Genomic DNA, 14,606 nt, shown 5'->3' with positions numbered 1-14,606 from the left:
CGGCTACGCGCAATCGCGCATTCCCAGAGGATATCTTCAAGTCTTGCGGCTGCTGGTAAGTGGTGTTTTATTCTCAGCGAAGTGATTTTGATGTTTGTTTACTTATTATTATTATTTTACTAGAACGACGTGAAGAGAGCATGCAGAGAGATGTCGTTTGTATTGCTGTGTGTAGGCTGTAGAAGTAACGTTAGCTTGCTGTTTGAGGGAGAAAAGTTTCACGGGCGTGGAGGGGTGTTATTTGACTAAAAACTATTATTTTTACTTTAAACTATTATTATTATTACAGTATTTATTTAAAAAAAATATTTTCACATAAAAATGATTATCACAACTCTGGTAAGTTATCACATAGGCTTACCAGTTAGCATCTTATGTTTTGTGTGCAGAAGCCTCTGTGAACATCTGCCCTAGTAACGTTACTATTATATACTATTATTGTATTATATACTTTAGCAGCCTGGGCAGAATCTGTAGCTTTAGCAGGTCAGTGAACTAGTGAGCCAGTTCCAAACACTGTCAGCAATCTTTACATCTTGACATGGTCACATAAAAAATGGTTTATTCAGCTAATACCCTATATTTCTTTTTATTTTAATGTCTACAGTCTCAGATCAACTCCAGCAGTATCAGCAGCAGCAGTAACAACATCAACAGCAAAGGCAGCAAACTCACTTAGAACAGGCATCACATTAATGTTAAAAATCTTGTAAAGTATTAATTGCTGTTTCTGTTTGCTTTGTTTTTTATTTTCATTGTATAAAATGTAACTCTTGTATTTTTGTAAATCAGTTTTTGCCATGAAAATAGCCACAGATGCTGATATGCCATTAAATAAAACTATACTGTACTGCACGAAACATGGGCCAGGTTGATTTTGTCCTACACAGTTCACTACTGCTGTTCTTTATTATTCTGTATAACAGAGAAGAAAAAGCCATCAGGTTGGAACAACTTAAGATGCTTCAGTTTCTAATCCCAGAGTTATATATAGAGCACATCAATTATTTTTTTTAATTTTAAACTTTAAATTTGTCTTTTCTGTTCTGGTTCTTTTTCAAAACTCCATCAATGCATTTGCTGCTGTATCGATGCAGAATCATCTGTATTGATATATTACTGTATTGATATTTTGAGCACATCCCTATAAAGCCTTGTTTCCATGTGCCCCATTTTATACTTTGAGCACCTGCCCCTCCAGAGGTCTCTGCACGGCCCTGACCCTGAATACCATTGATACACCTCAAAGACTTGCTTTCCTGGTCACAGATGACACACAACAACAATTTGTCCTCTTCTGAACTCTGATTTGTCTCCCATTTTGTTGTGTGGATTGCATTAATTTATGCACAGCTGTGCTATTGCTCTGCTAATTCTAACTTCACACTCTGGTCTTACTGATCAATGTAAAATCAGTGAAGATTGGCTACCAGATTGACCAGCTCCAACACTATACAGGCCAGTGTTTGTTGGCCCCTGTCTGTGTATGTGCATTTACTCTCTACAGAAACATAAAATCAATTCTAGGACATGACAGTAACAATACAGCATGAAAAAAAAAAATTTGGACTACAAATCCCACAAACCGTCAGCAGCGCAATGATCGTCAGCGGTGCGTTGTGGGTAGCTCGACTTGTAGTTTCTCGTGGAACAGGCTGTAGAACAGGGTTACTGGAGTTAGTCATCTTACAATCGGAGTATGTCACACCGGGTTGAAGGGCTCCGGCAAACGTACGAAGGGTAATCAAGAAGATACAAAGGCGATACCAGACTAAAACATAACGTTTCATAACTTTTGAACTAACATCAAAACGCGCGCAATGAGTTCTAACGAGCACTCACTTCAAGCTTTGTCATGGAGAAAACTTTACTTGAGTCGAGCTAAACTTAAAGCGACCAGCAGAACCTCTGCCCTGCTCTCCGGCTTTGCTATGGTGAGTAAATTAAAGTTATTACTTAACACTTTGTATGAAAAGGAGAAACGTACATTGCTCGGAAGCTTGGCAAGTTGTTCGGAGTTATAGCGTTGTAATATGACGCTTGACATGTCAATCACTTTGATATGCAAACGACACCTGTCGTGGATATAGTGTAATCAGAGGTAGAGAGTTTAGCCTTTTACACTAGCCTTGTCAATCTTACTTCGACATAACTCTCAAAAGTGGTGCTTGCTTCAGTGGTGGGGATTTCATTCCAGCAGTGACACGAATCTTTTGAATCAGTAACGTTAGACTAAAAAGATTCATTCTCATTAAACGATTCAGTGGCCCTTTCTGTACTTTACATCGGTATGCCGTACGGCGGGGACGGTGTGTGTGTGTGTGTGTGTGTGTGTGTGTGTGTGTGTGTGTGTGTGTGTGTGTGTGTGTGTGTGTGTTTGTTTGTTTCATTCACTCAGTAGATTCGCGTACCTGACGATCTTTGAAGCGTCATCCTGAACGAACGAACGTCGTCTCACTATCGATAAGTCCGTCTTCAGAGACTCATTTAATCGTTTTTAAGTTTTCATCGGAATCTTGTGGAAAACAGCAACTTGACTGAAAAAGTGAAGTTCAGTATTCGTTTAGCTGGCACAACCAATGAAATGTTGCTTCACAACATGAACTCGAATGCTATTGGCTACTGCTGTAGTGCAGGAGAGCAAACGAGAACGATTCGCTAATTTAAAAGATTCGTTTTAAACACCAATTAATTTAAAATCAAAATTCAAGTGACATTGTTTCATCTTTACCACAGTAATATTTGAGTAATGATAATATACACTGAATTAACAAAATTACTACAGCAATTGTTATACAGTAAAACAAAGAGGTATTCATTTCCATAGGGAACTTGGTATGTAAAAAAAGATGACATTTTGTACAATGTTGTGGGGAGGCGTCATATTTATAATTATGATTGTAAAGTAGTAACACTGTATTAGCTATAGCATTTTTGACAATAACTGCAGGTACGGTGAACGAACGTTTGTAAGGGCCCCACATTGAGCATCTGGCTCGCTCATAGGCTAAGCTGTGGCAACTGCACATCCAATGGCGGGGCGTCTCAGAGGTGCGACCAATGAACTTAACCCTACGTCATTACGCGATCTTCAGTCTTCACGTACCTTTGCGGTGTTTCAGACACGATTTCCACCAATCAGATGCATCACTGTGGGATTGTTCAGGATTGTGGGTAATGAAGTACTACTTATCCAATACATCGCGAATAAAAGGCATTTATCTTAAAACAAGGTTAGTGCCCCATGAACTTCTGGCGTTTATATGAGCATATACAATCGCTTAGTACAGCCGTAGCTGGTTTTAAGTCTACAATGTATGGTTATGTTTTTATGGCTTATATCTCAAATGTCAATGGAGAAATTGTATTGAATTTTTACTTCCGGCACCAGCTGTGGGCAGGACTGTGATGCTCTATATCTTCACTATGACAGATTTCCGTTTGCTGGAAGATCCCTTGCAACATTACATCATGCCAACAGGAAATGCACTTCCTTTGACAGTGTTGTGTTAAGAAAACTGATAAAAGTCTATTACAAATTAAATGTAAAATATAATATACTAAATAGAAGTGTTTCGGTTATCATTTTACATAAAAAAAACCTTCAGTGGTTGACTGCTAATTGTGGACAATTAGGCGCTATTAAACATTACACCATTACGTTTTTTTTTTTTGTGAAAAACACTAAACAAAGTATGCTTGACATTGCTTGAAATTCTATTCAATTAGTTTTTATAATCTAACTGGCATTTGTTATTAAGATGAATACAGCTATTACAGAAAAAAAAAACTTTGGTAACACTTTACCAATAACATTAGTTAACTACCTTAGTTAACATGAATTAGGAATGAACAATACTTCTAAAACATTTAATAATCATAGTTAATATTAATTTCAACATTTACAAATACATCATTATCAAAGGTTGTCTTAGTTAACATTAGTTAAAGGGATAGTTCACTTTGAAATTAATTTTGGATATATTTTAGCTTACCTCAAGGGCATCCAAGATGTAGGTGTCTTTTTTTCCACAGTATTTTCAATTTTGATATATTTATGTCAAACCGTTGTTGTCTGTCAGTCATATAATGCAGGGTTATGGTCACCACCTCAAAGAGCATGCACAGAGAAGTCCAAATTAAACACGATCTAATGACTCGTGAATGTAAGTACACATTGATGGCCTAAAACACGAAACGAGCGGTTTGTGTGAGAAAACAAACAGTATTTATATCGTTTTTACTTCTTGAAACCACAGCCACGTCCAAGAGATCTGAGGCCACGGATGCTTTAGTCTGCGCAAGCGCCGGAAGTGATCTCTCGTGCGGTTGCGGAAAAAATTCAACATTGTCTGTTGATATATCGAAATCATCTTCCAATGCGATTTCCTCTATATCTAAATATGTTTAGATCTTCACAGTGAAAGGTGACGCTTCCGAAATCTCTGTGTAAACAATGAGTGATGTACACGCGAGAGATCACTTGCGGCGCTTTCCCGGCGCTTGCGCAGACCGAAGCGCCTCAGATCACTTGGATGTGGCTGTGATTACACGAGGTAAAAACGATATAAATACTGTTAGTTTTCTCACACAAACCGCTCGTTTCGTGTCTTAGTTAGGCCATCAATGTGTACTTACATTTACGAGTCATTAAATCATGTTTAATTTGGACTTCTCTGTGCATGCTCTTTGAGGGGGTGACCATAGACCTCCATTATATGACTGACAGACAACAACGGTTTGACATAAAAATATAAAAAAGTGAAAATACTGTGGAAACAAGGATGTCCGTGAGGTAAGCTATATCAAAAATTAATTTCAAAGTGAACTATCCCTTTAAATGCACTGTGAACTAACACGAACAAACAATGAAATGCTGTATTTTTACTAACTAAGGTTAATTAATATTGTCACAAATGTATTGCTCATGGTTAGTTCATGTTAGTTAAATACATTAACTAATGAACCTTATTGTAAAGTGTTACCCAAACGTTTTGTATAGAAATGGTGACCCAACACACAATTTGTTTATCCTACAAAAGTAAACTATTGTTACTTATGGTAAATGTCAAAATAGTAATATGAGGTAATATGATGATGCCATGCAATGTGTTTATTTACACAGATTAATTTGCACTGAATGTCTGTAGAGTTTGATTGAATGCAACACAGCCTTTGATCACAATGACTAAAGAAATGGGAAGCATTATCTCTCTTCCCCTATAAAAGTTGATCAGCACATTTATTTTGTTCTCGTGACAACTGTTTCCCTGCTGAACAGACCCTCGATCCACCTGAGAACCAGAAATGGTTTTCCGGAAATGTGTGTGTGTGTGTGTGGGATTGTAAAAGGTGTAATATTCTTTCTGAGGGTGATTATTTCGCTTGAGCTCTCTTTACTATAAGCGCTCAGCACAGGAAATGAACTTTAGGAGTGGCTGGAGGAAACTGCAGTTCATAAACATCTCTCTTTAGAGATCGGTGTAAAAATAATGACACATTTCAGTGGTAGTTTTTTATTTAGATGTACTCACTGCACAAGAGTAGAGCACTTCTTCTGTAACCTGCTATTGACTTTGAAACACATTTTCTTATCTGTGGCTGCTACTTGTGGGGCTTCTTTCTGGCCTCATTAAGGGATTTGTGGTCTGTGGTGTTTTCAGAAGTATGAGAAAATCAGCTAGGCTTAGGCCCTATTTGCAAAATTAAAATGTCTGTCATGCTGGAAAAATATTTAAAGATCATTAAAACAAGGTCAGTGAAATTAGTTAGATGTTGAGACTTGCTTTCAAAGAATATAAAATCGATTTCTTCTGCTTGTTCATTTATGTAATTCAAATTAGTTAATGCAACAAAATACTGGAACATTTTGTCACAATTCCATTCCATACAATCAATATAAATTAGGGATGCACTGATATGAAAATTTTGGCCAATACCGATAACCGATAATTCTTTATATTTGAAAGCCGATAACCGATATATCGGCCGATAAACTTAAATCCAAATTTTTATCTAATTTTGAGAGTCTGATTACAAAAACGAAAGTCTCACTCTCACAATTAAATCCATGTCCCAAGCACACAATTATAATGATGTTCTCATTATAATGTTATGTAGCCGATATAACAGATTTGCGCTGCATATGTTGTACCGAACCGTATTTTCATTTTTTGAAGAGATTTCAATCATATTTCAAGAAATTAAAAAACATAAACAGTGCTCAACAAGTGTCTCAGCTGAAGGGAATAATACATTATTTATCGGCTTTAATATATCGGCCACATTTTCTTACCAGGCCAATAACGATAACATTAAAAATGAACATATATCGGCCGATACCGATGTGCTGGCTGATATATCGTGCATCCCTAATATAAATGTATACTTTAAATAGATTTGGAGGTTTATTTAATCCATTTACATCGGGATTAGATAATTCTCATTGGTCACATCCAAATCCAGATCCAGACACATTGAAAATGTTAGATGCAAGCATTGATGTTTTAATCTAACAATATCTACCAGGGTGATTATAGTTAACTAAAACCATGAAAAACATTATTGTTAATTGGAAAAATATATATGTATATACCAAACTAACTAAACTGAAATTAAAAAGTGAATAAGAACAATATATTTAAAAGAAAATCTAATGCAAATGACGAAAGCACACGGAAATACTAAAACCTTAACTAAACCAATCAGAGTTCTCTCTCTCACCGATGGCCAGATGCCGATTCAGCGTGTTCAAAATTGAATTAAGTTTTTGCTAAAACCGATTGTTGAGGTTGACTGTGATGTCTTATGTTACCAACTCATGTGTTTTCAGGTAGCGATGGTGGAAGTTCAGTTGGAGGACGATCACTATTACCCTCCTGGCCTATTGATTGCTTTCAGTGCCTGCACAACAGTGTTGGTGGCCGTCCACCTCTTTGCCTTGATGATCAGCACATGTATCCTGCCAAACCTGGAAGCCGTGAGCAACGTCCACAACCTCAACTCCATAAAGGAATCGCCACACGAGCGGATGCACCGTCACATCGAGCTGGCCTGGGCCTTCTCCACCGTCATAGGCACCCTTCTGTTTCTTGCAGAGGTGGTTCTTCTCTGCTGGGTGAAGTTCCTTCCTCTGAAGAATGTTGAACCTGACCCGCAAAAGAATGTTAGTAGTATAACCCCGGGGGAAGCCGCAGCAATCGCCTCCACCGCCATCATGGTGCCCTTTGGCTTGGTGTTTATCGTTTTCGCTGTGCATTTTTACCGTTCGCTGGTCAGCCACAAGACAGAGCGGCAGGACGAGGAGTTGGAGGTTCTGGCCAAAATCACACAGATGCAAAACCAACTGGATAACAGGGGAGAGTCTAATTTTGCTTAGTCTACGCACTTAGATGAGTCCTTGTTCTCACGCCAAACACTTTCCCAAAATATGGAATGTTGTCACAAATTAATGGGACACTAGATGGTAGGAATCAGGGATTCTGCAATATGTTAGTATCACAATATTGTGATGCCTTGTGTTTTTCTTGTTAACATACAAACCTTGATACCGATGGGGAATCTGACAGTTGTAACACCACGCTATTGTAAACTGCCATTATCTGTTTACCCACAAATAATAGTAAGAAATTTAAAGAAATTTAGTTGTGAATGCAAAATTCCCTGCTGCTGTTGGTCTAAAATTTCGCTCTCAACACTTTGGATGCTTCCAGCATAGAAAGTGTCGGTCAAAAACAGTGACAGTAACTGAAAAGTAATAACCATTTAAAAATTTTGGCTTTTTTTCCATTGAATAGTAACACCAAAATGTTTGCCAGAGCTGTTTGGTTATTACAGTTCAATTTCCGTAAGGCTAAATTGCTACATCCGAATGCATAGAACGCTTTAATATCGTTTTTCAGTATTATGATAATAGACTCATTTTCTTTTCATCTTAATTGCACAATGCAGATAAATCTAAATACCGGTAATTCATATAAGTCTAAATATAAGCACACTGTGTGACAGTTCATTTGAAAATGTGTTTAATTGGCTCAGAGATTTACCCTGGAAGGATTTTAAAAAGGCTTTTCACGTTATTAACCCCAGCCAAAGGAAAGTTTTACACTTGTAATTTAGAAGCAGGGTTAATCAAATCATTTGAATTGTGACAGAGAATGCGACAATTGGACTGACAACGTTTCATTCTTGCCTTTTATTGCCTGTACTGAGTTCGTCCAATCAGTGACACTGACACAAAAAGGCTAGCCCAGGGTTTAGTCATTGTGAAACGTTGGTTAATAGGTTTAGGTATCGTTTGAATTGAATCGATTCCAATTCTACTTATCGATTCCGATTCTTACCGATTCCCAGTTTCGATTCTAAAAAGTTTTTTTTTTTTTTTTTTTAAGAGACGCACACACACAAAAATAAAAATAATTGTCAAACATTTAGATATCTAACTTATTCATTCTGAGTATTTTTACAAAACATTGCAGATTTGAACAACACTCAGGAGCATTTCCCTACAAACCAGGGAGGGACACACCAAGCCGACGGTCGGCTGTCAGCCGTTTTTACGCCTCGGTCGACTGATTTATACTTCTGCGTTGGACCCACGGCGGAGCCTCTACGCTATAGACTACTACTGCGTCGTTGCAGAGGGAGCATGTGAAACGCGGGGAGCGGTTCTAGCAGACCAATCACAACGCTTGCGGTATGAGTAGAATTGACGCGTTGTTACATTTTTGGGGAGGTGCATGTCATCACGCTGCTGATCCGCTTGTCCGAAACGACTGTCGCGTGGTGTCGCGTCGCCTCCCTACATTGTGCGTGGTTTTGACCAAGCGGGAAATGTGAGGACCTGCGAGAGACTTCCCTCTGCCTCCATATGCTCTACTTCAATTGGATAGACGCGTCACGTACAACGGACTTAAGGCCAATTTATACTTCTGCGTAGGGTGCGCGCAGTAGGTACGGCGTAGTATACACACAGACACGTCCCATATCGTGTACCCTTCGCCGTAGCCTGACGCGCACCTCCTCGAAAATGTAACTACACGTCGCAACGACGCGGACCGCAAGATCGGTGATTGGTCGGCTTGGTAGCATCGTATTTCCTCCTACGCATTTCCGCACGTACCATCTCACGCATTTCCACACGTACCATCTCCTCCGATGTCTTGTCTCATTTCTGCCTTTCAGTTTTAGTAATTTCACTAAAATTAACTGTTTTTACACCTCAATAAGCTCCAACTCCAACATGATCCGCTGTCTTTCAGTCGCTATTGCTTGTAGTAACCTAGCCGCGAGGAATCTAACCACAGTGTGACATTAAAACCCTCCGCCGCCAACTAGCGTTTCGGAGCAGTACTGCAGAGCAACCAAGACCTGAACGCAGAAGTATAAATGCTCACAACGGCGTCGCCTACGTGCGTAGCCAACGTAGAAGTATAAATTGGCCTTTAATATGCTTAAAGATGGGCATCACGGTGCGGATCCACTTGTCCGTGCGCCACTTCTGTTGCGCTGCGCTCCACTTTATTCCTATGGGTGACGTCTCTTGACTTTCACGTGCCCGCAAAGTATCCCGGGAATGCGGCGCTTCATTTGGAAAAATGCTGCGCGTCAAAAAGCTGGCCGATGCCCATCTTTATGCAAATGAATTCCGTTGAATGCGCGGCAACTATCCAATAGAAGTAGAGCATATGGAGACGGGGGGAAGTATCTCGTAGGTCCTCTGTTCTAGTCTGGCCGCTGGCTCAAAACCACGGCCATAGCGGTAACCTTGAGGAACGCTCATCAAAGTACAAATGTGGGGAGGCGTCGCGACAACACGTGACTGTCGTGTCGGACAAGTGGATCTCTACCGTCAGCCAGCTTTTTTTGTCGAGCAACAATTTTTTAAATGAAGCACCGCCTTCCCGGAATGCTTTGCGGTCGCGACAAAGTTGCATGACGTCACCCATAGGAATAAAGCATTGCGCGGCGCGACACAGGGGTCGCACGGACAAGTGGATCAGCACCTTTGCGGTAGTTTTCATTAGCGGTAGTTTTTTTGGCGTCGGGTTGGTGCGTCCCTTATGGTTTAATAAAAATACCACAGCAAAAACAAGTACTACTAATATAAATTTCAAACATTACAATAGACAAGTAAACAATCAGTAATAAAATAAGAAAAAATAAGCAAATTATCAATAGCACGAATAAAGGAACCTCTACACATTTCAGGTACAGAAAAATTACAGTTAAAATTGTTATCAAATGTAAAATAATTACTGATTAATCGTGATTAATCGGATCTAGATAAAAGTTTGTGTTTATATTATATTTTTTATACACACATGAATAATATATATATATATATATATATATATATATATATATATTAAACACATACAAACACAAATGTTTATGTTAGATGTGATTAATCGATTTGACAGTACTAAAAATAATTAATAGTTTTTTTTATAAATAAAATATAGATTAGTCATTATTAAAGTTACAAAAGTTATTCAGTCAGGATCAGTAAGTGATTTTCTTTGGTTAACACCAAACAGCAGCAGTTGGGTTAGGCTTTTGTCACTTTAGGAACGAATGCACAGATCCAATATATTGTTAGTGTTACATATGCGTTTTCTTGCGTTTATGAGGGTATTGTGATATAATTGTGTGTGCATTTGTCCGTTCAAGCGTGCTTGTGCTTTGGATGTGTGCTCAGCACAGAAAACAGCATGCAAGTGCTGTATTTTTTTCTTTCGTGTATTCTTGTGCTTGAATGGTTGCATTAAATTGCACACACAAGAATCAATAAGTGGAATCGTCTTATCAAATTCACGATCGGTGGAAATTTGGAACTGGTTCTCGATACCCAACCCTATAAATAAACCCCCAGGATTTACCGTTTACCCCACGTAAATTATGAGCAGTCTGAAGCAAGAAGAGTTAATTTTCAAGTGTGGAAAGTGCAGCTTTAAAAAAAAAAGTGTTGTTTAACATTTTGACGACCCATTTCGTAAATAAAGATATGGAATTTTTACCAATTACATTTTTTAATTTAGCCAAACAGTGGGTTGCAGCTGGTTTTATTTCAATCATTTATGTGCCAGGCCACATGAAAACATATTTACTTTGCTGCTGTTTAGACCATTAAGACCTGAAATAAAGATTTTTTTTAGGGTGCTTTATCTTGCTCTTGGCTGAGGCTTCAAAAAGCTCAAAATCTTAAATATTGTATATTTTGTTTGTTCTGCATGTTTTGTTTGCGTGAATACAAGATGTGGATTGGATTTTTTTTTTTAAGAGATATTTCAAAAAGCCTTTGCTGTGAAGAGGCTATTATAAGGCTGGTATCATTTGTTTACAAATATAGTCATGAGTCATTTCAAGAGTAAAACTTTTTATAGGTTTTTGCACATCTACTGTAAAGTTTTTTTAATATTTCAAATTATTCAGGCCACCTCCACTTGTGTGTTACATCTTATATCTTTTGCTAAGTTGGTTAAGTGTTTTATTATTTTGAAATATGTACAAATACGTGTTTGATAATAAGCCTTGGAAAAGTATGCTTTTGTCCTTATGGCAAGAAGGTACTATTTCTTAAAGTAGAGATACTGTTTTACTGGCAGACATTTTAGTACTTCAGATGTAGTGACAGTAATAGAGAAAAACAGAGCATCATATTTTTATATTTTATATAACAATTTATTTTTATCCTATATATAAGTGTCTATAGGTTGCTTTTCTTTGTGAATATGTAAAATATCCCCACTTAATGGGGGTTAAAAGAAGCCTTACTTTCATATTTCATTATTGTATAAGATGCTTGAGTTTGGACATGACTTTTTCATTTTATGGCACTTTTCAGCAATTTTCCGTTGTTTCATTTGTCTGTGCCCCCGACAGGTATTTGTCAAATAGAAAATGAGCATTTGCCAAATAAAAATTTGTAAGGTGCTGATTGTTTCTTATTGTCTGGAGTTTAAAGAGGATTAGCTGAGATTTATTTTTGTTTAGTTTTTTCTCTTAACTATTCCAAATGTTAAAGAAGCTCAGAACTTCTATTTTGTCTCTAGTTAGATGCACTTAACCTATGTGTTTATCGAATCGTGTAAATCAGCTAAAGTTGGATTATCTCATTGACATGGCAGGATGAAATGAAAGCTACACGTGTGTGTTTTTGCTGGTCCCTTACCTTTATAGACTTCTAGTACACTAATTGTACAGAACAAAACAAAATATAATGGAACAAAACGTCCAGAAAATGTCTTGTGAGTGCAGCACAATAGAGCAGCCCAGTGCGCCCTCTTGAGGAACACAACTGAACAACAACTGACCTAGTAAATCTTTTTCACACTGCAGATACAATACTCTTACACTTCGTGAAATTATACAATTATTGATTAAAGATGTCAAGGATTATTGAAAGCGTTTTTAGAAATAACTGAAAAGATGCTACGTGTAGTTTTTTTTTTTAAACAAACCATTAAAAGAAATCCATGACTTAAATATGAAATGCACATTAACTTATACCTAAACTTGTTTCACAACAAAAAACCCCTAAGACTTAAAACTGTTTAGACATAAATAAAAAATAACCATACAAATTACAAAACCAACAAAATTACTAAAACTTAGGAAAACGAAAATTAAGTCAAAATATTGACAAAAACTAAAATAGTAATGATATTTAGCCTACTAAATATATAAGGGAGACCAGGGAGTGTAATATGGGGTCAGTTGTATGCTAACACTGCAGTTTGACAAGTCAGAAAAGAGCTGTGGTGATGCCATCAATATCATACACTCACATAACTGTTCTGAGGAGTAGTAGCACGTTACTGTGAACAACGTTGTACATTTTACAAAAAACAAAAACCAACAACAACTGATTTTCAGGAAGGAAAGTAAAAAATCTGTTTGCTTCAAGAAGTAGTGCACTTTTTAAAAAAAAAAAAACTTTTGCTGATAATTTACTCACCCCCATGTCATCCAAGATGTCCATGTCTTTCTGTCCATGTCACATACCTGTTAAGACAAACGTTTTTGTGCATTGAGAAATTTGTGTGGTAAATATGTTTCCATCGTAGTTTATGTGCATGTTGCCTATTCTCATCAGAAAAAAACAACAACAACATTTTCTGCCTTTTTTATGTCCCAAAATTATGGGTGGAAACAGTGAGGAAACTTTAAATTGCTTACTTTTTTTAAAAAAAACAGATTTTTCTTTTTTCTTCAATAGCATTCTTGCATAGATTGTGTGTGTCTTATTTAATCAAATTAGCATAATTCTATCATATATGAATATTATACATTAGGCCTACATTTATCCTCAGCCTGTGTTACAACTTGGGGCTGTAGCCTATAGGCCTAACAACGGAAATCTTTGTGTTTGACATTAGGCCAACCTCACATAATTTGTGATTGTGTTGTAGCCTACATATCGAGTTGTGTTTATAGCTGACAAATTTGGCTATCATACAGTTTTGAGAGATAGCACAAACAGCCAGTGAGTTACCGATGCTCAAACAAAGGTGTTGGTCTCCCCTAATGAACTAGTTCAAGATGAAAGTCTCAGGGTTGCCAGGTTTGGGTAACAAAACCAGTCAATTGCTATTAAACCCCGCCCTAAATTGTGTTCAACACGCGAACCAAAAGAAGAAGAAATAATAACCCGCTTTAACATTTTGAAAGTTGTTAAATTACGTGGGGAAATCGAGGAGTTTGCAACAAATTGCTGATTAAACGCCAAAATACTAGTCAACTTGTAAGACATGTCCGGTATCAGTAGATGGCAGTGTTGATCAGGCTCAGGGCAAGTGGAAACATCCTCAGTCAGTGCCTAATATATGAGCTATAGCTAATTAGAAAAGCTTGAAAACCTCATAATACTTAGGCCTAAATATTTATCTATAACATCTGTGTCTATTAATATGTTCTGTGGATGATAATAATGAATTGTCATTATCTCCAACATCCTTTTGCTGCTGTCAAATAATCATAAAATAGCCAATTTAGCTTCTTTGCTTATTCTTACATGCAAATTTTGCATGGAGCTTCTTCTTTGGCTCCTGGCTGATGTGCTGTGATCTTTCTGCTGGAAGTGCAGGTGAGCCTGAGTTCATGACTGCTTCATTGTAGTTGCTCAGTTGCGTACAGACCCGTAAATGATGCTCGGGTTGATCAGTGATGTCTCTGTTAACTAAAGCATGACTGTGTTGGTATGCTGCTTTGCTTCTCGAGACATTCAGAGAGGGTCATCTCTCTCTCTCGCTCTCTCTCTCTCCCTTTCTTTATCTGTCTCTCGCTCTGTTTCTGCTCACTTCCCGTCACTCTATAGCTTTGATGGGGTGCCATGTATCTCTCACACTGGAGGTCTTTTCATTGGGAGCACCTGTCAGGAGGAAGTGGGGAATGGCGGTTTGTTGTTACAGGCTGCAATGGCCAGATGAGGCAGACGTGTGTGTGTGTCTATTTGTGTGTGTGTGAATGGAAAGAGATGTCTGCTAGGTGACATGAAGAAAGAGAGGTGAGAAGTAAAGGGGTTTAAGGCTGCTAAAGAGCTCCAGTCAACTTGGACACAGTTTTGCCTCTTGGCAGTTTTGACTGAATTCAACCGACCAAGCAAA

General features: G+C 37.8%; 1 protein-coding gene across 1 annotated transcript; it reads left to right on the top strand.

Annotated features, from left to right (window-relative positions):
- Positions 1-1,631: 1,631 nt before the first annotated feature.
- Positions 1,632-11,934, top strand: orai1a (ORAI calcium release-activated calcium modulator 1a). Its single transcript, XM_039663492.2, has 2 exons — positions 1,632-1,934; positions 6,833-11,934. The coding sequence occupies exons 1-2, from the start codon at positions 1,821-1,823 to the stop codon at positions 7,376-7,378; spliced, it is 660 nt and encodes a 219-aa protein (XP_039519426.2). The 5' UTR covers positions 1,632-1,820; the 3' UTR covers positions 7,379-11,934.
- The last annotated feature ends 2,672 nt before the right edge of the window (positions 11,935-14,606 follow it).

This window comes from Pimephales promelas, chromosome 14, assembly GCF_988280905.1.
Source record: "Pimephales promelas chromosome 14, fPimPro1.hap1.1, whole genome shotgun sequence".
NCBI classification, from domain to species: domain Eukaryota; kingdom Metazoa; phylum Chordata; class Actinopteri; order Cypriniformes; family Leuciscidae; genus Pimephales; species Pimephales promelas.
This window is presented reverse-complemented; position numbering and strand designations above follow the sequence as displayed.